Genomic DNA, 25,566 nt, shown 5'->3' with positions numbered 1-25,566 from the left:
ACTTAATTCGTGTACAAAGCACAAGCGCCTGTTTGCTGGTGTGCCGGGCTTGTGCTTTCTATTCTACTGGAGGACCAAATGCTACTCCCTCCTCGCCCTTCCCTTGGATATCCTGCCATGCAACCTACCTGCAAGGTGGGCGGTGGAGTGGGTCGAGAAGCGGGGTATTTCCCAGGCAGGGAATTTCGATTGGCAACATTTTTGCGTACCTCTTCCCGGCAGCCTGGCAATTTTGTATGCGTGTGTTTGCAACCATTCGGATGTGTGTGTGCCAGTGTGTGTCAGTGTGTGTGTGTGGGGAAAGTATGTCTCTGTGTGTGAGCACATCGCAATCTTCAATAAAATTGTTTCGGCTTTTATTTTTGGCTACGCTTTCCATTTGTTTAAAACGCAAACTATTGTGAGAGGTAACAAAGACACGAGCAGCGAAAGGTGGGTTTTGGGAGGTTCAGTTGCATCACCTATACAAGCACCTATACATATAGACACGCACACGCTTTTATGCCCTTTGGGCTTCCCCAACGCCGCCGATACTTTCCACCCAGTCCGGGTCCGACCCGCAGTATCTTTCTCCTCCTCCATGGGCCCAAACATTGTTGCTCTTTTTAACGCTTTTGCAATTGCGCATTGTATTTGTTGGAATTTTCTCCAGTTCCTTTTTTACATTTTTGCTTCACCGGTTTTATTTTTCTCGATTTTTATTCAGGATACCCTTTAGATGCAGTTTATCAAGGTGTATTGTATTTTGAGGTAATTTATGGATACAGTTTTAGATACTCCATTGATATATACATATGATTGCCAATAGAAATATGTATTTTTATTTATGGAAATTTACAGAGAAATTGTAGTTTTAGTTGAGGGATTAAAGTTTGTTTTTTTCAATATACAATCCTGTATTTTTTTGGACAAACTAAAGGCAGTAACTATTTACTAAGTAGCCCCTAGTCTGTAAATTCAACCTTAAAACTCTTACTTGTTCTCAATTTTGTTTTTGTGCAGTGAATGGACCGCCGACGTCGCGATGGGGAAGGACAATCAGGGGGTCTGGCGGCTCAGTTGCGGGTTTTCAGGGCGGCCACTTTATTTTCATAGCCGCCTCTTTCACAGCCGCATAAAATGCAACAACAGCAAATTGGAATGTGTAACCGCAACTCGTAGTTAATTTTATTTATTCCCAGTTCACCGTTTTTTTTCCTTTTTAGCCCACTCCGTGCAATATCATTCCATTCCACAAACCAGGACCAGGACCAGGACCCCCTGACATCGAGATACCCTGGCATCCTGATACCAGGCCGGTTTTAATTGTCAGGCAAGGCTTTAAGGACGACCGCGTGTCCTTCCATTCGTCAATATGATTTAGGGGCGAGCAAACAACTCGGCAATAACATAAATTAGGCAAATGCTGTAGATAAATTAGCAAGGACCCAAAACAATTTTACGGACTCCTGTCACAAAATGCAGCCAACGAGAACCGTCAGCGATCTGGACATTTGTTATCGTCCTTCCAAATAACTCATAAATGCAGTAAGCCAGAGGAGGCCGCGAGCTTGCTAGTGGGATGTGATGGGCTAGGACTGGAGGGGGTGAAGCGACAGCTGGCCCTGCGTGCACCCGGGTCATAAAATGGAACAAAACAAAGCGCAACCCCTAGGGCCCAGTAACAGATACAGATACTGGCACACTCGCAGATACACATACCGGATGCCGGAGAAGCAACTGCGCGGCTCAATATTAATTGCAATATTTGCTACTGGCGATAATGCAATGTTTGCGCTTCGATCCTGTTTCAAGGACATGCATTATGCGTATGCGCCCCTACTAATCGTTTTGCCTGTTGTTCAGTATAATCACTGTCCCATTAATTACCCAAAATGCACCAGCTGGCACGCGGCAAAGTAACTGACCGGGCAATGCCAGTGGCGGCAGGTGCGTTCCTCCAACAGTGGGATTCCCAATCGAGGTCTTCTATTCCGGATCCGGTCGCCTGGGGGTGGCGTGTTGCGGCTGTTATTTAAAATCTGTCCACTGCAGGCTAGTTTCCGTAAAAGGGATCCGGAGTCCGGTCTGGGATGGGCTCTGGTTTATCCTTTCCGCTTGTGCAGCGGAAATGCTGCAAAAAGGAATATTTATTGACAGCAGAAATATGTCTGAACTTGAAGAGTTTACCACAACATTGAATATTTTAAAGAAAGGAATACAATTTTATTTTTAAAAACTTCTGCAAGATAGAATAATAAGCATCTGAAAATTTGTCCTAAATATTTCTGTGCCTCCGAATATTTTCATTTTAAAACTTCATATTTACATACAACGCTGGGAAAATGCAAGACATGCACACATGACTTGCCCATCACGAGTTTACGTAGAAAACCATTTCAAGAATTTGTAATTAACACATTCCCCAAACACTCGTTGCAGTCCCTGATGATGGGGTGATGGGGCGTGGGGGTACGTCATCAGTAAGGATTCCGCCCGGCTTTATAGAGGCTTCAAGTGCGTGGCCATGACTATAGAGCCCAGGAAACATCTCCGGGACAAAAGGGAGCACAATCAATTTAAGCGGATTGCGGAATTGGACCGCCTTAAAGGGGGTTCGCCTCCAGGGCTCAGAGGCCAAGGGGTCACATCGAACACCTGTTGGTCACGACTCGAGTACGGCCCGAAACCATGACCGTACACATAGTATTTCCCTTTGACTTTTAGGTTGAGTCAGTCGGGCACGGCCAGGTCGTTTCCCTTGGGTACCAGCATCATTCAATAGTGCTGACCATCTTTGCCACTTTCTAGATATTTAAAGAAATTCAATAAAAATACTTAAACAATAAAATAACATAAATTTTATAGATGACGATTTCCATTAACTTTGGCTATCTGTTTTTGGTAATCATCAAAGAAAGCCACATCCTCTCTTTTCAGTCAGCTCTGAGGGTTGAATTGGCTGGAGATTCGGAGGTCCTGATGCCTGCTATTCAATTTTTAATCGATCTGTGCAAGCGTCCTTCTGTCCATTCGATTGTGCCCGGGTCTGTTTGTGTGGACAGCTGGCTTGGGGTCGCAGGACGGTGCTGGACAGCTGCAGTAGCGCTTTATGCCCGAATTACGCTCGATTTATGTTTATCTCTGAATTTACGAACCTGCATGCTGCATGCCCCGCCGTCCTTTCAATCCGATTGCCAATACTATGGGTACTGGGTAGCCGGACTTTGGAAAATTTCTATAGCATGTGCCAAAAAATATTTCTTTATTTTTTTGTGAAAAATAATTCTATGGTGCAGCATTGAATTCGAACTTTTCTTTTTAAATATTTCCATTAAAACATACATATCTTGTAAAATTTTTCCATTTTTTTATAGAGAGGGTAATAAGGGTATTACTGGGTTCCCGAAATCAAAGAACACTCTAGGAAATTCTCTTCATTCATTGTACACACAATCATACACCAGACCCATGTTGTTTGGTGCCATTTGTGGGCATTGATTTGGCTTGGCGGTTTGGTTTCGTTTGGTTTCGTTTCATTCGATTCGATTCGATTCCATTCGATGCGTTGTTTCTTTTTGTTGGTTTTGCTTTCTGTTCTGCTCAGTGCGGTACGATGCCGGTGGCTCTATTTCTTTTTTCACATTTTTATTGCGTTCGCAGGCTGGCTCGTTTATTTTGAGTAAAGTCCAGTTTATTGCGAAATGAAATGCGGCAATCCCAGCTCCCAGCTCTCAGCCCCCAGCCTCTAGGACCCATCGTCTCTGATTCGTCTGGGCCAGCAAAGTCAGGTTCATTGTGAGCTCTTTAGCCGCTGTTCACAGATCGCCCGCTGTTTCGACAGAATTTTTTATTCATAGCAGTGCTATGCCAGTGCTAACTGGCACTCTGTTTTATTTGCTGTTCACCTCAATTGTTGCGTTTTAATTGAATCGTTTTTATCTAGCTAATTGCTCCATTCTAATCCCGGCTCCTTTCTGCAAATCCCCAATTGAATTAGTAACAGGCGGCTGCCATTGAGCCTAACGCAAAGTTTTTGCCCTGAAATCAATACGCACAGGAAAAATAAACACAGAAATATAAAAACACAGAAACAATGGCCCATACATACGTATGTGTACTTGGTAGGACTCTAAAAGCCGGGGATTACACACAAGAAAAGCGCATTCAAGGCAACTTGTACGTGATTTCGTGCGGAAGTTAAAAATGTTTGCCAGCCCGAGCCCAACTTTTCCCATGTCGTTCGTCGTTCGTTGTTCGTTGTTCGCTCTCTCCGTTCATATATAATAGCCGGAAATGGAGGGAAAATCTACAGAGCATTTTCCTCTGTTCTGCCAACGTTTAAATGCAATTAATTAATTGAATTCTAGTTGGTGCATTCAAAGCCAACTTTCATATTGTGCCAGAGTTTGAAATTGTTTTTAATGCGTCGCCCTCACGCATATCTGGCGGACATGGACCCTATGGAAAATATTCCGCCGCCTAATTTGATCCGATTTTTATGAGCCCTTTACATGGCATCCGAGCATTTTTGAATAGAGTAGCAAATGCGGGTCGCCTTTCACATTCGCATAATTAAGCCGTAAAAGTAATTGACGCTTAAGTGGCGAACTTTCGACCATAATTCAATAGACTACTGGACACAACGATACAGACCCAAGGGACACACATTTGGCACATCATTTTCGTCAATCGTAACAATAAAATCAAATATCAGTGCCCAGTCAGGACACAAAATCACTTCGTACTAAGCCAAGTCAGGGGAATTCAAAGGCAAACAACAAACAAACAAACAAGCAGCAAAAGCCAGGCCGGAACATGAGGGGAAAAAAGTTGAGAATGCATTTTATGGACTTTTTATGACTTAAAACTTATGTGGCGGACGAGACGAGACAGGACGACGACAAGGAGCAGGACGAGACAAATAAAAATCTCAAAAATAGACCGAGCCAATGAGAAGCATAACAAATGCCATATAAATATGTATCTGAATCGGTATCACTGTATCTGTGTATCTCTATCTAATAGATACAGGTTTTATGGGGTCAACCCGAAAGGGGAGGCAATAGAGTCATCTAGTGTCGGGGGAGGGAATGGCCTGGGCGGGGTCACCTTGTTATTGTTGTCCCAGTTGTTTGAGTTTTGCCAAAACTAATAAAATTAAATTGAATTGCTTAAAAATTGCCAAAAATGAGACAAAATGCCGGGGATGGGGCTCAACGACGCCACATCCAAACGGTTATGAAGCGACCAAATCGCCAAAGTGGGCGGAGCGGACGGAGTAGAAAAGCTCTTTTCCCGGCTTTTCCTTTCCCTTCCACACTGGCTGGCTTTCCATTTTCTTTTGCGCCTTTGCATATAAAGGAAAACAGCACTCAGGCACTGTGACCACGTTCGCGCATTAAAGTGTTTTTGGCCTGAAATTGAATATTGAGTGGTGGCCCTAATGGCGACAAAAGGGCAACGAAATCAGTGTGGGTGGATACTTTGAGTAACCTTAAGAGCTTCATGGTCACGAAAACGAAAGAATTGCCAAAACATGAATGAAACTTTTAAGAGCTCTCATCTTTCTGGAAGGAAATGATCTGAGCCAGGTTTTCCTAATTAAAATTGTCGTCAAGAGGCTCAGAATTTAACTCTCCGAAGTTGTTGCCAAATCTGCGAGCAGGCTCAATGCCTTCCATTAACGAAATTCGAACCGAAAATCCTGACAAAATCCGAAGACTCTTGCACCAAAATTTAAAATTGAAATTGATATTAAGAATTTTCGGCTGGCATTCTCGGCTGGGGGTGTCTCCTCCGCCATCCGAATCTCGAATTTCTCAGTTTATCCTGGCAACATCGCCTGGGTGGGTGGACAAATTAAATTGCGCAGCCAGCGAGGCAAGGATATGAAGACCTCGCAGATGAAGGTCCTTGCCCCAGCCACAATATTAATGCAATTAAAAGTGAATCGAAGTCGTCACCAGCATCCGCATCGACGCTGATATCCGTGTCATCAAATTTATCGACGGTAAACGCATCAGGGTGTTGGTAATGAATTTAAGGAGAAAATGCAATCAGGCGCATGCAAGCGATTACGATTCGTTTCCCACATCGTCCCATGGCCCACAGGGCGGATGCACAATGTTTGATTGACAGCCCAACGAAAAATTTATGTAAAATGCAAAAATCTGTGCAAATTTTAATAATTAGTTGGTTGCCGGCTACTGGATTATCGTTTTACCCATTCGCATATATCGGTGGTTATTCAATTTCAGACCACAATGTCACGTTTCTAAAAAAAATATATGGTTCGTGTATGCAAGTGTGGTGAAAAAACACAAATATACACATGTATGTGGAAGCGAGGAAACAAATTCAATTTTAATTCTGTTGATGAAAAATAATATTTACATGATTGCCAGTGGATGTGGCAAGGAGTGTTACATCATTGGGCAGTTGAAACACGTCCATTGCAAAATAAACAAAATGAGATGCAAACGAATAAAATTTAGCAATTTATTGAAAATTTTAGTTGGTCCCGAAAGGCAAATAATCGCAATTGAAATTGTTGTCCTCTTTTATTATATATTTTTTTTATTTTTTTTTGGGTCACGCAGGACAATCAATCACCCTGGCAATGCGCACACTGGTCAGTGGAGCGAATCATTTATTTACTAATATGTCAGCTGTGAAATATTTTCATTAAAATTCTAAATCAAATAACCGCAAAAGTGGTTGCCTACCATTTGGAGCGTAATAAAAACCAAAGACGCACAACTCTTTAAACCGCTTTAAAAATGCTTTGCAATCCGAGAGTCTTGGCCGTCTGCTCGCTGATAGTTGCAGCAAATTAGCATAGCCTAATTGAACACAAATGGTGTCCCATTTCAATAAGGCGCTATCCGAGAGTGGATGGAGCGAGCGGGATGCCCGTTGGACGTGAAACCGAAACCCGCAGTAAATCGAGGGGACTGCAATACCATTGGTGTGGAAATCAGTGCTGTCAGGCATTGATGACAGTTGGCTTTGAGAACCTGGCTGTGAAAAAAGAACAAGTCTCTCTTAAAGGATATAAGATATCTAAAAAAATACTTAATGTTTTGATTAACCTAATGTTTTGAAACAAAACTTAACTTCAGTTTATAAAGATGAAAATTATTTGAAGAGCTATTCCAGCATTATAATAAGCATGTTATTTATTGCAGAAGCTTTTGTCTAAAATCAAAACTACTCTCAATTCTTTTAAAGTTGAAATATAAAATAAATTCAATTTTAGCCTGAAAAGTAAAGAGGATGTGCCATCTCTGGTGTTGGTGTTGCGGAGTCCCCATCGTCTCCGTTTGCAATTTATGGCACCACAATCGTTCCAGTCCTGAGCCCGGCAGGATCGAAAATCATCGGCCAACCCAAAGTCAGCCGAAATGAGTCTCTTTGGTGCTCTTTATTATGATGAATGGGTGGGAAAGTGGGCAGCGGCAGCAGGCAGCCAGCGTGCTGGGGACATGTGATACGGGATGTAAGCATATCATCTGGCATAATTGGCATCGCCAATCCCATTCGAAAAGGATGCAAATTCCATACGGCAGTAATTAAAGGAGAGCTTCCTCCAGCCAAAACCAGCCGGCGTAAAAAAAATGAATTGGAGAAGGACATGAGCCTGCGGACAGTCAGAATAAGAAGAAAAATACTGCTGAAGTGAACACCATCATAAGGTGGCCCCATTCCAAACACTTTACATTTTTTTTACATTGCTGAGAAAAATTTTTGATTGCAAATTGGAGTTTTCTTTCTCTTTCGGTGCACAGCTTACCTTTTTTGCCAAGGGCAAACACTGTGGGTGGCAAGTGGAGGCGGAGGAGCTGCCAGCACGCATTACCATTGATTAACACTCATTCAATCTTTTGCCGTGCTCAGGATCTCTGGCTCTAGCTCCGGCTCTGGCTCTGGCTGCGAAACTTTCTTGCACAGATTGAAATACAAAGTTTTTTGTGCCGAGCTTTAGTTGCCACTCTGCATTCGTCCCTCTTTCGTTTTCCACTTATTTGGTTTTTCTCGACATCTTCCGCTCAGCTCAGTTCCCTTTCCCCATTCTATTCCCTTCCATTTCTCTCTTCTTGCCACATATTTCCTTACTTTACTTTGCACTTTAGTGGCATTGAAAGTCTTCAACATGAAAAATAGATTTGCCCCGAAGCTAAACATAAAAAATTGTGAATCCGAATCGAAAGAAACTTGCCAGCGATTCTCGAAAATTTTCATAAATCAGCAATAATTCCTGAAATATTGGCAGTGTCTTTGGCAGTGCTATAAGCCATTTAAAAGCCTGACTGACCAGTTAAGTGGACCGTTAAAGTAGATCGGAAATAAGGGCCAACACTTGGCTTACTTTATTTATTTGCGCTCTGCAGCTGGAAAAACTTTGCACATTTGACAACTGCAGAGACCAGAGGGCAAAAAACGAAGGGCCAACAGGCCTGAGGAGGCTGAGTTGGCTGAGTTGGCCTCGTGGGCGTGGCAGCTAATTAAAGCCAAATGTATGCCATTGCGCAGACGTCTAAAGTTGTTTTGTATTGCTTTGTTTAATTCGAGCTGCCAGTCAGAGGCTCAACTTTCGAGTTCAGCTCCGTGGAGTAAAATTTTTAATGGGCCAAGCATTTTAATTACTTTGGCAGAGCTCGCTCTATCGGAGTGTGTGTGTGGGTGGTTTATGGCTGCCTGGGGGTGGTGGGTTACTGGGAGATGGGGGGCTCGGTGCAGCGCTGCACTGCGCTTAAGCTAGTGGAACATAATTACTCGTCTGTAGCGCAACTCCCGGAAGCCAGCGGCAGCCGCAGAAGCCGCCGCAGCGCCGGAAAGTATGCAGCATTCCGTGGCAAAGACCACGGGCAGGGACAGGAACAGGAACAGGAGTAGGTCCTGCTACGGTGGCAGTGGGCGCGAAATCTGCCATAAAATATTTATACTGCTTGCTGAAATATATAGCGTGTATATATGCATGTCATAATAAACTTTATATACATATATATGTACTATATGCCACTGCAAACAACAAAAGTTGGTTGCGCAAAATCAACGCGCTCGTTGCAAGTTTAAAGTTTTTCGAGTTTGTTTGAATTTGGTTGCTAATTAATTGCAAAAGTCAGTGAGATTCCGCCATACCCCCTAAGCCGGTCTCGAGTGGGAATATGGGTTTCCCTTCAGTCGGAAAAAAATAAACACAATATATCCAAGGTGATTTATGAATTATTATAACTGTCAAGTGGGTTAAGTGGGGTTTTCAGTTATCCTATTTTAATAAAGGGTACATGCTCCGGTTCATCACTTCATTTTCTCGCCGGATTACATCGCATTGCGTTGGTACTCTATTTTTTATTTCGCAAACAAGCTCCGCATTTTTTATGATTTAACTTAGCCCGATTTCCCTTTTTTGATTAAGTGAAAAGTGGAACACGCTGCTCTGAAAGCAAGGCGTGGCAAGTGCGCCCATCATTTTCACTGTGGGAATTGACTGGCAGCCTGTAGGTACAACTTCAACACATATTTATGAAGCTGAAAGTTTTTGTATAACCGGGAAAAATAACGCATACTTATCCGATTGCCAAAATTTTAAAATTAAAAACTTTTCATCAGTGAAGATAAACAAAGTCTATGTTGTCTTGTGAAATTAATAAGTAACTTGGTGAAGAAAAAACTTCAAAGTAAGAAAAGCTAACTTGGCCTAACTACGGCACTGGGTCAACAAAAGTGCAGAGAGATTTACATTCCCACAGGGTATCTAAACAAGCTGAAATCCTGGGACAAGTGGACGACAGGAACATAGTTGACGAGTGAATGCCTCACGGCAGGTGGTGCAGGACTGTTTATTTAGAGCTTTTCATTTTGAAGAATTAGTACGGACCGGCGCTCAAAAATAGGCAATGCTTTTTGTGCACGCCACTCACGCACACGCCCTCGCCCATGCAAGAAACGAAAGAGAGAGAAAGTAGAAGAAAGACGAGTCCGCATTAAACTGACCACAACATGCACTGGGCAAATGTTGTTTGCGGGACTCGTTTGCTGCCGTTTGTCGGTCGCCGCTCATAAAAGTCAAACTATTTTTCAATTTCAAATTTCGCTGCTGCAGCTACAAATCTTCCTCACAGGCTTGACTGTGCCGAGCCTCTTGCTATTGCTATAGCTATTGTATTGTAGTTGTAGTCCTTGCTAGTGTTGTTTTTGCTATTGTTTTTGTTGTCAGGGACTGACCCACTGGCCATAAATATGTTGCGTGCCATGCCAGCGGCAAAAGCAACAGCAAAGACAGCAGACAACAACCAGTAGCCCGGGGAATTTTTGGCAACCCAACTCCAGCAGTTACCCCTTATCCCTTATCCTTTGGCCCTACATCCTGTATCCTCTACCCTCTACCCCCAGATCCGACACCCCCAAAAAGCCGCAGTAGATCAAACCAACTAGAGGGCGGCAACAGGGGAAGCCGGAGGAGCCGAAAAGAGAGCATCAGCCAGCAAACTGGGGAAAAATAAGACACGAGCAATCCTTTTGTGGTGTGTCGCATCCAGGCAAAGTGCTGCACACGCATTGTGTTTCTTTCCTCTTTTTTTTTTAACCAAAAAGCTGGGGCAAATTCCGAAGGCAAAGGGGCAATACCCCAAAAACCCAAGCCAAGAAAAATATATCTTTATTCATGACAGGTCCTGAAAAGATTAAAACAATATTTTTCCAACATGTGGTGTGAAAAAAGTGGACATATTAGCTTGGAAATAACAATTTTTAAGACCTATATCTCTAAATTAAACATAAAATTAAGAGGTTTATCATATTTTATTGTCAATAGAGATATAATATAAAATAAAATAGTTTTTGTTTCATAGCCAATAAGCCATGTGGACAAAAGAATTAAGATTCCATTTTTTGTCCTGTGCAATCCCATTTCACCCAGTTGTCGTTGCTGAAGTTTTTGTGTTTGACGCAAAAATATTCATGGCAAGCTACTCGGCCAAGTCAGCAACAACAATACGATCCGACTATTGGCCATTTGGCAGTCAGTCCCACACTCCGGCACTCGAATACACCCATTACTTTGGCACACATTCCGCCACAGCCAGCGAGTCCGGTGTTTGTTTTCTAAATTTTGATCACGTTGGCCCTGACCTCGCACGCCCCTTTTTCGCCGTGGCAGCTGCAGCTATTTTTGGCCTTTGTCCGACGGAGTCGCCCACCCAAAAACGCCCGCTTATTGTTAACAACTTTTCGGCGTTTTATGTCTACATGCGATGCCCATTGTGGCCCGGGCCGAGGACTCTTCTTCTGTTCCTGACCATCCGACCGTGTTGGCTAACAGTGTCGGTCGAACAGCGAAACCAGGCCAGGCCACGCCAGGACGGCCCTGCTTGGGCCGGGTCAGCCCTAAAATACACACGGGGACAGATTGAAAAATTTAAGCACCACAAAGCGAATTAAATCACTCATAAAAAGCACAAAAAACTGAAAATCGCTAAATGCAAAATTTGCATTTACAATCTGAAAGCTCCACTCGTGAAATATTGCCAACGCTTAAATGGTCGCGTATATGACCACAAAGGGAAGGCGTTGCAGAGGGCGTATGATGTGCAGGTGTCCTCGTGCTTACAAACACACTCACTCGATGGGGGAGCATAAATATTTACAGCATTTTTAAAATGATTCGTGGGCGTGCAGGAGAGTCGACCAACCGACCGGCCGGCCATCTGTTGCCGTTCTCAGAGCTGCAGCATGTAAAACTGCAATTAAGTTGTACATGTTTCCACGCCCGCCCCAGTCGGCCAATTCCAGTCCCACCTCCCCGTTCTTTTCCACTTTGTGACATGACAGAAAAACCAGCACCAAAAACATACAAAAATTCTCATATAATAATCGGCACACTGGCAAATAAACTGCAAGTCACAAGAGCAGACAAATAACACACATATGTATGTATATTCATTCATACGACCAGAAGTATCTGAAAAAAATCACCCAATGAAATGCAAAACTGGGGAAAAAATGACAAAATGATAGACAAAGTGAAGATGTTCTCTCTCCGGAATCCGGATGGAGAACTCAAATTGAAAGTGCCCTCCCAGATAACCAAGTCAATTAAAAAGCAATCCGAGACTTTAGTTAGACAAATCCCTGTGGAAATTCTAGGCATATGCAACCGAATACCCGAAAGTCAAATAATAACGTTGAGTAAATGGAAAATTCATAACAGAAAGATCCAACAAAAAATAATTACTGAACGAACCCCCAAATGGTTTACACTTATTGCGAATCCGGGCTTATAAAAGTTGTCAATGTCACGACAACTTACTGCTAATCATTGTTATGGGGCCCGTCGACTTTCCATAGGATTGAGACGGGACGGGATACTCGGAGGAGAGGGCCGGCTGAAAGGAGGCTTCATCCTGGCAAAATGAATGAGTTCTGGCGGCCGCATGATGCGGCTGACTGGGCCAACTGTAAACGAGCAATAAATACGGGCTCAAGTGTCATAAGTAGCTGACTGGCTTGTATCTCTGTATCTTGAGCCTTGTATCTTTGTCCTTTCGGTAGCGGTGGCGGCGAATCGTGAAATATTAAATGGTCCCGAATCGGTGGCATTGTTGAAATTAAATGGGTACCGGGTAATGTGATTATGGGTCCGTTTGCTTTGAATCTGACTCAGCCTATTGTCATCGTCGTCGTGACTTTGGAGCTGTCAGTTGGCTGCACTTCAACTTCAACCTTTCGCCCACTTAGGCACGCCCGATTGGGCACCGGAAGATGTGACTTTGGAAGCGTGTTTTATAATATCCCGCCGTCATTGTGCGGGACTATGAAATATTTATCCAATGAAGGGGAAAATCAAACAGGAGCTTGAGCTTGCGACGGAGCCATTGGCCAATTATGTGCCATGTCATGTGGATGTGTACTCGCCGTATCCCTGACACAATCAGTGCCCGGACTAATTAAACGAGAACCTTGCCGATACAAAGATATACGAGCGTAGTAGAACAACAGCTTAGTTTCAACGACTTCTTGCTACTTGGCTGAAACAGAAACAAGTGCAACAACAGCAGCAACATCAACTCATTGGGTCATTTTGCAATTAAGCTGCAGTCGCATGTTGCTGGCAAACTAGAGAGAGAGCTGGGCCGAATGGATGGAGATGGAGAGCCATAAAGCTTGCATCCCATGTATCTGTATCCGTAAATGTATCTGTATCTATAGCTTCAGTTGCGGCCTCCCGAAACCGCCCCGCGTCTGATGATGATGATGAATGAGTTAAGCGGCCGTTGCCATGTAGCTGCACGTCTAATGAGATACTTTTTCCGCCGCCACCGTCACTGCCGTTGAATGCTATGGATACTCTATCCGAGAAGGAGGACGGTCGGATGTGTATCAGGATGAGCGAGGTGGTGGTTAAGGACTGGAACGCAATGAGCTTGTGGTTTGAGCTGTATCTTCATCTGGAAGTATACCATTAGGAGCAAAGGGCCAGACGCCCAGCTCAACTGCAAATCATGACTGCCCCTTAAACCCACACTGTAGCAAAAACTAAAAGTTTTAAATGGGAAATATTTAATGAGTATTAATGGTATTATAGCCAGTATACACTTACACCACTCTGCTGCAGATGGATGGGATTAAAGTCAGATAGGGAACCTTATTTCTCGAAGTGCACTTGGTCGTCGTCGAGCGATTTTCATTCCGACAGCTCGTCCAACTATGTAATCTATGGCATGTCAGTGTCTGCATCTGTATCTGTATCTTCAGCCATCTCGGTTATCTACACTCCACACTCACAGGAGGACGGCAAACACACGCAGATACGTTTATATGTATGAATGGCCCGATGCGTGCCCAGGCACTAATTGCGTCTAATTGAATTGCAATTGACCGTGAGTTGGCGTATTTTTCATTCGTTTTTGCCGACATCGCCGGCGTTGATCCAAGCCGGAGATATAGTCGGAATCGGGGGAGCTTGGAGGCAGTGGGCTGCACTGGGCGGGAAGGAAAAGGAAGCGGGTGACCGGAGGAGGCGACAACATTGTTTGATGAAGATTTACGCAGCTGCTTTGATTTGTGTCAACATCGCCCGCCCGCCAACAGCGGCAATGACAACGGCAACGATAGCGCATTCCTAGCCATACACTTACTCATTCATGACCCCTCCCCTCTTAATCATTTGGTTGTTGGCGCCAATGATTTGGCACAACAATAACAACAAAACCATGCCCCAACACAACAACAAGAGCATCAGGGGCTTCCACAACTATGGAGACAATTGATTTATAATGACTGCAAATTTATATAGACCGCGATGTGGGGTGGCTTAAGCCTGAATGGCCAGCAAACTCAATACTGAAGGCGATGAATTATTCACTCAAATGAAATGTTAAAAATTATAAATGCATTTTAAATTGGAAAAATAATTGGCGCAACATATCAGCCCCACATTGACTGATTTTGCTAGTTTTTTCCCGCTTTCTTAACAAATTTTAACAACATATGATGCACATTAACTGTCATATTATTAAAATGCATATAAGTTAAATCAATTATCTCCTGTCATATATTTATAATTAAATTCAATTTCGTTTTAGTCTGACATTGCTTCATTTTCAATTGACATGCGTGTAATTACATTAAACATTTGATTATTCATTTTTAAAATTTTTTCATTGTTCAAATGTCAGTTTTTTCTCTGTGAAAGGAATTACCGACGCCACCATAGTCAGTCGCCCACTTTCATTGGCAAATTAACAACTTATACGCCAAAAGTTTTACCAGAAAAGTTCCCCAGAAAGCCAAAAAGTTGCCAAGCACCTGTCCCCCCATGGCTGGCTGACAAAGTTGCCCCGCCGCGACGTTCCGCGTCTCGGTCTTCTTAGGAAAAATCGGAAAAGAAAATAACTTGAGCGGTTTTCAATTTTATGTGGCAATGTTTTTGTTTCTCCGCTTGTCGGTGTATGAATGTTGCAGAATTTATGTTTACAACTCGCTGGCTAAAATAAAAATTGTGTTTTTATGACGAGCAAGGGAAAGCACAAAGAGCGCTGAGCTCTGAGCTCCGAGCTGAGGACGCTGCCATGCAATAAAACAAAATATTGTTGCAAACGCAATGCGGACCCGAAAAGTGTCACTGATATGTCAAACTAACAAAACATAAAACGGGCATAAACAAAAAGTATAGCACGCCGAAAACCAAACTCAACCAAATCCTGCTGAGCTAACGAAGGACATGGGGAGCCCTACCAAAATATTCACAATTTGAGACGAGCACGGGTATGGGTATGGGTTGGATAAATATTTAAAGTTATCTGTGAAAAGTTGGCAAGAGCCTGTGTCGCTTCTTTTCACTTGTTTGTCTTTGCTTAATCTTTTGATAGAAATTTGTATACAAAACTTGGCCATTGCCCCCCGCGCCCACCTTCGGCTTGGCTAAGCAAAGTTTGCTACATTATTTTCACAACAGCACAAACTTGGCACAAGGTGTTTTTCTTGTCATTGAACTTAAAGGTGAGCCGAGGCGACTGGCGAGAACTTTGCAGCTGATCGGCGAACCAACTTACCAATGATGCTTATAATGGCCATGATGATGATGATGGGGCGACTGTAAATGAAAAGTAGTGATCCATTCTTCCTTACCGGCCTAAGTCTCTGGCCATAGTTGGACGTTCTTTGTCACATTTTCTGCTTAGCTTGAGCTTCTCTTACTTGTATAATTTACAATCGTGTCCTGTGAACTTTGTGCTTGATTTACACTTGGCTGACGTCGGCGTTTGCTTTGTGTGTAAGTGTATCGCATGTATCACCCACACACGGACACTCTGACACACTCGCAAGACACACAGGAGCAGTTGGGCGCCATCCTTTGTGCTCTGTTGTTATTTACAACGTGCTTGGGCGGACACCATCGCAACCTCACAGTTAATTTTACGTGGCCAATGGCTTTTATGGGACGTGCAACGTGGCGAATGCGCAACAATTGACTGACTGACTGACTGCCGGAATGACTGACCGTGCTAATTAGACCCGCAACATTTGACATTTGGCTAAGGTTTCGACATAATTAATGGGTCTCCAGTGTTGTACTGAAAACTACTCCCTTTGGACAATAGCAGAAAAAAATTAAATTCTTTTGTTTGCGGTTTAATTGCAGAAATTAAAGGTCAAAATGTTCAATCCACGAGTCAAGTTTGACAATTGCCCGGTACAAAGAAATAATATCCACTTAAACAAAATATATCCCTGGCACTCATTCATCTTCCTCGGAATATCTGCCACAATTACTTTTCTGCTGAACTATTAATACAGCTTTTCCCGCAACAGGAAACAGCTCCACTTGGTGGTTTCATCGTAAGCTTCTTCAGAGTAATTATTGTGTTCTTTAAATTTCCAAACGGAGATGATTCAACTTAATCTCTTCCTGCTGATTGCTAACAATTAAAACTCAACTTTATAAACACCCACATCCCCCTCCGGTGAGCTATCAGACATCTCCTCACAAATCAAATTACATGGGAAAAGTTTTAAAAGCTTCCCGGTTCATCTAACACTCTTCTTATATTGCTTTGTGTCATTTTTTCTGACTTTGGAACACTTGGTTGACGATTTTCCAACCATTTTTCGTTTGGCATGTAAATTCAAAATTAATTTGCACAATTAATCAGCACGCCATCCTCTGAACTGACGGCTGGCGAAGAAGCCAGGACACTTCACAGGACTCAGCTTCTGCAGGAGCAACGAACGAACATTTTCATTGCAATTAAATTTAGCACAAAAAGTTGGCCAAAAAATAAAAGGAGATGTCATGTTACTGTCACTGCCAAAGAGTGAAGTGCTCGCCAAAATGTTGCCATTTGCATTGCCACTTAAACACACATAAAGGCGACTCGTGAAGTGGGCGCGGCGCACAAATACACCCAGACACAGACACGGACACACCCACACACATGTAAGTGGGGACACGCAAATCGAGTCAAGTTGAATAGGCGGAAGTAGAGCAAGAAATGCGATTGCCAAATTGAGTTGAAGGTTTCGCTTGACTGTGTTTTGTTTGGCCAACTCCATGGTCTCCGCTGGCGTGTCCTTTGCCAGTGCCACTGCCACAGCCAAAAGCTACAGTGGCAAAGAGGCACCACCAACTGCACCAATATCTACGTTTCGGCAACGACGAAGCAGCAGGAGCTGCAGGACCCAGGCACTTGGCACTTTGCTGCAATTTTGTAGTTTTGATAAAATTTCGCAAGCATATTAAAAAGTTTTGCCCAACTTCGTTTTTACTTTTGCACATGCCATACGGCCTGGAATGAGGGCGGTGGGTGTCGGAGGTTGCTGAGGGGGCGTGTCCCCGCACATGCCACTGACAGTCCAAAGAGGAAGCTGTGCCTTATGGCTGCACCAGCCACGGCTTGTTTGCTGCCAAAAAGAGAAAGAAAATGACTGCAAAAATAGGAATAGGGCAAAAGAATATAAAAAGCCAGCAATGCACTTTGCTTTGCTATTTAATTTTGCCGCTCAAAAGCCTGACAAGCTCCTGAGAAAAATCGAAAGCGGTACGACCAGAGGAGGGTCTTGTCAAAGAGAGACATTTTCCGGCAAACTTTGGCAACTATTTTCCTTTTTTCTCGATTTTGTATGTGATAGAACCAGTTAAATTTGGCAAGAAATACCTGGGCATCCAACTAACTAACAAAGTAAAAAAGTCACTAACAAAACGCCACTCGAGTTGGCTTAATAATTAACAATGCAAACGGTATAAAATCATTTTAAATATGCAGAGTTCATAAATCGGGATGTATTCATGCGCTTGGAAATACTTTATTTATTTTTAACTCGTTTATTTCAACGAACTCGGAATGAATTCTGAAATGGCACATTCTATGGCCGAATTTTCAACATAATTTGGTGTTATTTCGGTTGCGCAGCTCAGCGTTTATACACAGCAGCTGCAATTAAATCCAATTGAGTGTCGCATACTTGTGTGTGTTGGCTGAAATTTTGGAAACAAATTGTTTCGTCCACCCTGCAGAGACGTGTTGTTATGCTGTTGCAACAAAAGCGCATTTAATTCAGCATAACACAATGCATAAATCTGCTTTATTAAAAACCGAAAGCCAACTACTGCCACTCCCATGAAGCATTCACCATCCAGCAACCATGCAGCCAATGTCTTTTAACCGGACTTAAACTTTTGCACAAGGAGCTTTAAAACCGACATTTCTTTGTCCCCAAAAAATCACAGGAATTGTTGACCTACTTGAGAGAAGGCCAAGTGTCAAATAATCTTCTACTGGCTTTTACCGGACGGGCGACACCGGACACAACCGATTGTTATGTAAAGGCTTCCTGTCTCGTCGCTAGACTGTCAAGAGCTTGTGGGATAATGGCTAAATCGATGCCCACACGCCCAGTCCCAGACCCAGACAAGACCATCCCATCCAAGCCCAGCCATGTTGTTCCATACGTAGATTTGCAAATGGGAAAATTGGCAACACGAATAAAGGAGTGCAGTAGCAATTTTCAAAACCATTTATTTGTTTATTTATTTTTGCCATTTTTGTGACTGACTTGGCCCGACATGTGGGTGGGTAATCAGTTTTGGCAAATGTCAGCTGCTCCTGTTGTTTCTGCCATAAATAACTAATTCGTTGTGATTGCACACAGAATTACAAGAAAGAGGCAGCCGTAGAGTGCATTGCGGTTGCATGACAAAGGCCAACTATTAAAATGCTAAATTCAACTACGACTCGTAAATTATATTCGCATTGTGTTTGCTTTTCAATAGCCCGTCGCCTGCACGCCCACACATTCACTCATGCACACTGATATGCGAATAAATAGGGCAAAGGCAAAAAAAAACTCTCAATAAGCCATTTATTAAAAGGATATAAGAGTTTAACAGCAAAAATACGAGTCTTTTACAAGGGTCGTGTGTCAGGATACATTATGCATATACCAAGAAAGTATTGCCAGTTAAAGATTTTCAAAATCAGAACTACTTCAACACAGAAAACAAGATGGACGTAAAAGACGTACGAAAGTATGCAGAAAATTTTTAAAGCAGGTTCGGAAGTGATTTCCGGGTATTAAGTATACTTTGAATCCTGAATATCCTGTATCGAAATAAATATTAAGTTAAATTTCAATCCATTACAAATACTTGCATAAAATAGGCACACAAATCGCATTGTCAGCCGCTCGTTAGGAAAACGCAAAAAGCAAGAAAAAATGAAGGTTCGCCCATGACCGTGCTTGGGTTTGTCGCTGTGGTTATGCGCACTATTTCACAGATACACAGGAATACGGACTCATGGATGTGGGGCTGTGGGGATGTGAGGCTGTCAGGATGCGAGGATACTGGTGCCCGCAAAGACACACGCACACATGCGGGGCACACAATAAAAATGATTGCATTGGCAAGCGCTGACAGGCGAACCGGCAAGAGAATCCGTGGAGCAGCGGCATTGGACTGCATTTGATGGATGAGTTTGAAGCCATGAACCAGATGTGACAATTCAAATGCCAAAATTCAGAGGGCACACACACTCCGCGCTCCACGCCCAGGGTCGTAGTTGCGAATGTTTTTCGGGGGTAACTGGGATTGCATCGTATGGATCCCTTCGAACGGCCACGCACCTGCTCCCACAGACCCTAATATTTCGTGTTAAAAAATGCATCGAACAATATGAGAGCCAGGGGAGCTCACCAGCCAGAGTTTTTATTGAAATTGAATTGTTGATAAGTTTTGTCAACACAAAACGCAGCTGAATTTAAATGGGCTCGCCTCTCACAGAGTCCCCCACAGAATGTTCCAAAAAACGAGCTGGCGTAATTGATTTGCCTGATATTGGTTTTGAAGTATGCAGGCTAGGCAATTACCAATTTTTTGGGTTCCATTTCTTTTTTCGGCTGTCAAGTTCAAGTGAATGCAAAAATACAGAGACATGCACAGGTGTGTTTTGATTTTTTCCCACCACACCCTCTTTACTTTCTACCGCAGATTTTTATCATTTCAAGTGCATTATAAATATTTGTATAGTTTTATCGCAGTTTTCCAAATCAATAGGTTTGGAAAACATAATGGCGTACATTTTCCTTCAACAACAGCAGGAACATTCAAATCCAATGTGGAGAGCCATTTAATTGATCAAGTCCTTGCCGAAATCACTCAATGGGATTCTGACTGAGTTCAACAGCCCCAAGCCGCAAACATTTGGCATTTTATTCGTTTCCTGACCCGGCACGGCTGATGATGCTGATACTTTCCCAACTGGTCAGTGTGGCAACAAATGTTGCCAAATGCCGAGCCACAATTCGTTTAATTTGCGGCCACCCAGCCGCCCAGCCGACCCACTTACCTACACTCGTCGCTGGCCACAATAACCCACATTGGCCCGCTGCCAGGATGCGAACATGTTGCTGACCCAGAGTCGAGTCGGCTCCGTGCTTGGCTAAGAGAGCGCCTGCGCCGTGAAGCTCGGTCCGAAGAGACTCCAAGAGGCTGCATAACTCTTTGGGGCACGAGGATGCTGCAGCAGGAGTAGCCTTAACAGGCCCCTCCGCTGCCCAATTACTCAATAGCATTTCTCAATCGCTTCAAACACGCGGCTAGTGACCATAAAACGCCTAACTCTTGTTCGCTGTTAAATGAGCCCATTGCCAGACGCAAAACAAGGGCTTTAATTGCCAGACGAATCTCCTGTTAGCCGGTCATTCAGTCATTGGGCCATTATTTGTTGGCTGGCTTACGGCTGACAGTGGACCGAGGCATTAGCCCGACTCGCATTTAGCTGACAAATGGCAGTCTCTGCCCCACCTCACTCGACTTTAACCCATTTCGGTCTAACTAGCTTTTGAGCTTCTCAGGCGGCCAAACAGCGAAAACAAAGCCAAATGCGCGCCATCAGAATTTGTCAGATTATATGTCTGAGCGTCAGGAGGACAATTGAAGCGCACCTGAATTCGTTGTCTGGAAGCTGATCGAATTAATCACGGCTCCTTGGAGCTACAAAAGTTGCTGACGCAATTTATGGGCCGCAATTAATTGGCGCGACTGTCTCGAAGATGGCCGAAAGTCGCTGGTCTTAAAGACTTAAATTGTGGAGTTACTCTGCTGCTGCAACAGCAATTTGCAGCTCATTTAAATTGCAGGCGCGTAAATCAAAGGACACAACGTGCAGCATTTGGCGCCCAAGGCAGCAGTGGCCCAAGTCCAGGCGCCAGCTCACAAATCAAGCGGCAAATTGAAATTGCTTGACAAGGCCGCAGAGTTATGGCATCCATAAATAGAGTCCTAGTCCGGAGATACTAAAGCAGAACAAGTCTGCCAGATGATGATGCGATGACAAGCCGAGTTCATTTCGAATTGCGCCGCAAAATTATGGATAGTTCGCGAAATCCTTTGAATATCTTATTAAGACTTAGAACTAAATGGGATTTAAAACCATGTTGGGGTATCAGTATTGTCCTTGCTTCAAATGTTTAAAAAATGAAATCAGTATACCTGGGGGGCCTTAGCCTTACCGACACATTCGTAACTAACAGTACATTGGCTTGGAGTATATATTTTTCTTTATATTTTGCAAAATTACTTTCAATTCGCGCAAATATGTGGAAGCTGCAAGCCCTTGTGGTGCAGCTCCTGCTGCTGGGCTCCCTGCTTAGCACTTATTTCCAGCCGACCCAGTTGCCGGGCCTGGTGCCGCAGAAGACGATGAGCGAGTTGGGTTTCAAGGCGCCGGCAGACCGCCTGGTTGTCTTCCTGATAGACGGACTGAGTGGCATAACCTTTCTGGCGGATAATGGTAGCAACGTGCCCGACTTACGGGATTTATATCGGCAGCATGGCCGAATGGCCATCTCTCATAGTACTGCTCCAACAATGACGCGAACTGGACACATTGCCATTTTCGGAGGGCTGCATGAGGATCCTTCCGCTGCGCTGGTTTATTACAACTACAATCCCTTGCACTTCGACACCGTCTTTAATCGCAGTCGCACTACCATTGGCTGGGTCCACAGGTACGTCAACAGTTTTTTCAAGAACCTTCCCCACGGAGGCGCCCCGCTTCGGTTCACCCTTTTCTCAGAAGGTAGCACAGGGCGCCTCAAATGCGATACTTTTGTATACCGAAAGGTGGCAGAATATTTAAGCAACACCGAAAATGTCCAAGAATTGCGAAACACCAAGCCGGTTGTACTTTTCCTCTACCTGCCCGACATGGACATAGTCGGTCACCGATATACGATGCAAAAACCACAGTACTACCAGAAGCTAATGCACACCCAGAGAGGTGTTCGGCACACCTACGAGCTAATAGAACGGGTCTTCAACGATGGCAGGACATCCTATCTGATGACCGCCGATCATGGTCAAACTATATATGGTGGGTAAAATAACCACATTTAAAAATATCTTTAAATTATTCTTAAATTCAGGATACCACGGCCAGGGATCCGCATTGGAGACAGAAACGCCTCTTCTTCTCTGGGGAGCTGGGGTGAAGCGGTCTGCAGACAACTCTAGTGGCATCTTTCCGACCCGGCAAAACATCGCCCAGATGGATCAGATCCAGCTGGCGTCGCTCATGTCCGCCCTGATAGGCCTGCCGCCCCCGATGAACAACCTTGGAGTTATTCCAGAGGGCTACCTTGATGTGAGTGCTCCGTACGAGGCCATGGCCCTCCACTTGAATGCCCTGCAAATTTTGGAACAGGCCAAAATTCTGATACGGCGTCATGAAAGCGCCGTCTTCTACGAATGGCTGCCTTTCTTCTGGGAACTGGATTTGGAAAAGATCGCAAATTACTCGGCGAAAGTAAAAGCTCTTATGGAGGAAGGGAAGCCGGAGTTGGCTATTAAAGCCAGCCGGAATATGGCCAAACTGGCCCAAGAGTGCATAGGATATTATACGGACTACTACAAATTTCCATTGCTAGTGGCCACTACTGCATCCTTTTTCATTTGGAGCGTCTGCATGTTACTGCAGCTGACTCGGTTGTCTATGGAGGAGAAGGAGCATCGTGAAGGATACCTAAAGTGGCCTACCCTGATCGCAATCCTACTAGGAATCATGGCGCTAACTGTGGTGGTGCTGCAGAATGTGCCACTCATCACGGGGTTCTATTTGCTGCTGCCAGTTGGCCTTTTTATTATGGCTCTGGCCGAACGCGGTGATCAAGGAAACTTGATAAACGTTCCGATTGCGCACTTGGCCTTCATCATGATTCCTGCTGGTTTGTTGGTATTGATGGTATTTACCTACCAACACTTGGCCGTGCTGTACACTGCCCTGGTGTGTCTGCACAATAGGCGGGCCTTCCGAAAGCCCTCGATTAAGTTTTTTGTCTGGCTATCCATGGTTGTGTTGATGGGCGGCGGCCTGTACCTGCAGCAGAACCCGAAGAAAAAGTTTGACGTTCTTTCGATTCAAAACAATTACCTATTGCACATGGGCATGCTGTTAGCGTTGGTGCGTCCAGTGTTTCTGGGACACCATCACGAGCCCCCTGTCTGGATATTTAATACTATTACTCTGATGTTGGGAGCCTATGGAGCCTACCAGTTCGAGGCCAACACGCCTGTCTGGAATTACGTAAAGGCTACGTGCTGGTCCTTTCTGGTCTATGCCTTCCTGTCGATCCGGTACTTTAGCGACAAGCTGCCGACCGCCAAGGGCCGGTTGCAGCTTATCACCCTCAACATGATAACCCTCATTTGTTTGCTCTCCACTAGCTGGGGAGCGTTGCTCATTCAGATATTGGTTACGGAATTTGTTTTCGGCTTGGAGCTTTATGAGGAGAGTAAGCAAGTGAAGGACGACGGCAAGGTAGTTGCTGATAAGGAGGAGGAGGAAGAGGAGCAGGAGGAGATTGCAGTTGAAGAGGAATTGAGCTACAATCCTGAGGGATACTTAAAGCAATCATACCGCTATGCATTCGCTATTCTTATGTACTTCTACGTAGCCTTCGTTGCGGCGGGCCATTGGGTGTACGGCTTTCAGTTCGTACCCACCACGGCACGCCTTTTTTATAGCCACATCTCGATGGCTTTGTCTGGCAGCTTCATTATTTTGAAGATTGGCTTGCCAGCCGTGATCGTCATCGCGACCCTGTATGCTCTAGTTCCTTTTGCTCGCCATAACTCAAGATCGATCATCACGTGCATGCTGCTAATCAGCAATGTGATGAGCATGTACTTCTGTTACTTCGTGGGAAACGAAGGCAGCTGGTGGAGTTTGCGCCGCTCCTTGGACAAGCTTATGGTATGCAATGTTGTGACTGTGATTCTCCTGGCCTGCTCCTGCCTCGCCAAGTTTTTCCTCCGCAATACCACCATGGGAAAAGATAACACTTGTCTTACTGAAAAGGAAGATAAGTCTGTACGTCTCACTTCTTCCGATGAAAATTGTTCCGCATAATGATTTCCCACAGGGTGTATCTAAATTATTTGTTTTTAGTGCAGAAGAAAAATTTTAGAAATTGGTGTTGATAATTTTCATTGAAGAGAATGTTCTGTTCAATAAAGGATAAATTTCTACACCATTTATTTTTCTTTTTGTTGATATAGAATGATAGCAACATCCAATCACAGTTACTACAATGAAATAAATAAATTTTTATCTAGATTCCATAATGTTGAATATCAAAAAGGTGAAATTTAAGCCTCTGACACCAAATTACCGCAGACACAGTCAAAGCCAAATGAATGCTTGATATTTGTCATAATAATTAGATGGCAGTTGACTTTTGGCCCTTACCCTTTCCCCCACCTTTTTCCCTGATTGTATGTGAGTATAATTAAAGGACTGTGGGTTGCCAGGCAATGGTTGATTAAATGAGCTTTCTGCCAAACGTTTTCCGTTTTCGTTTGACGAAATTTTCTTATTTTTGCAGGCCCTTCCTCCGCTCCTAACCAATATCCTTTTTGTTTGTCTTCCAAGCCGCCAGACCCGCTGAGCTTTGTCGCCAGCTATTTGCCTTGGTCCGCGCTGACAGCTTGTTGAGTTTATCCTGTCAATATACTCATGGCGAAATTCGGGATTCCGGGAAGGGAAATGGCACAGGATTTGTAACTAACTGGCTTGTATTGGCCGGCCTCTGGTTTGGGCTTTTGTTGAGCCGGTCTGAGCCAGAGCCAGCCGGTCGGCAGGATTGATCGCTCGCCTGATTGATTAATTGACACTTTGCACATTAATTAGCCGGCTGTCGGGGCAAGGGAAGCTTTATCCCTTTTGGCTTACAGTCATTCGAACTCGTCCTTGGCCTCAAGACAGATGTTTATATAGTGTCCGGCCCAGACTCGTCCAAAGCAGTGACTTCCATTACCTACTCCTCTGATTAGAAATTATGACAACTTACCGTGGGCGTTTCAATTCAAAGTTTTTCCTGCATATGCTGGCCAAATTTATCGCTGATTAATAAACTCATTAGAACTTTCCTTGTTTCCTAGTCGCACATGGAGTAAGCGAACTTTCCCCGAGATTTAATTGGAAAAGTTGTGGCCGCTGGGCGCCTTAATGTAAGTCAGTAGTTAGTTGGTCAATATTTAACTCGGCTTAGCAAATCGTCTCAATATCTTTATCCTGCATCCAGCCC

The 25,566-nt window shown here is 44.0% G+C and overlaps 1 protein-coding gene across 1 annotated transcript; it reads left to right on the top strand.

Moving 5' to 3' along the window:
* The first annotated feature begins 21,456 nt into the window (after nt 1-21,456).
* Nucleotides 21,457-24,508, top strand: LOC6499084 (GPI ethanolamine phosphate transferase 1). Its single transcript, XM_001955300.4, has 2 exons — nt 21,457-22,355; nt 22,408-24,508. Exons 1-2 carry the CDS (start codon nt 21,458-21,460, stop codon nt 24,387-24,389), a joined length of 2,880 nt encoding a protein of 959 aa, XP_001955336.2. The 5' UTR covers nt 21,457; the 3' UTR covers nt 24,390-24,508.
* Nucleotides 24,509-25,566: the final 1,058 nt, after the last annotated feature.

This window comes from Drosophila ananassae, chromosome 2L (genome assembly GCF_017639315.1).
Source record: "Drosophila ananassae strain 14024-0371.13 chromosome 2L, ASM1763931v2, whole genome shotgun sequence".
Lineage (NCBI taxonomy): Eukaryota > Metazoa > Arthropoda > Insecta > Diptera > Drosophilidae > Drosophila > Drosophila ananassae.
This window is presented reverse-complemented; position numbering and strand designations above follow the sequence as displayed.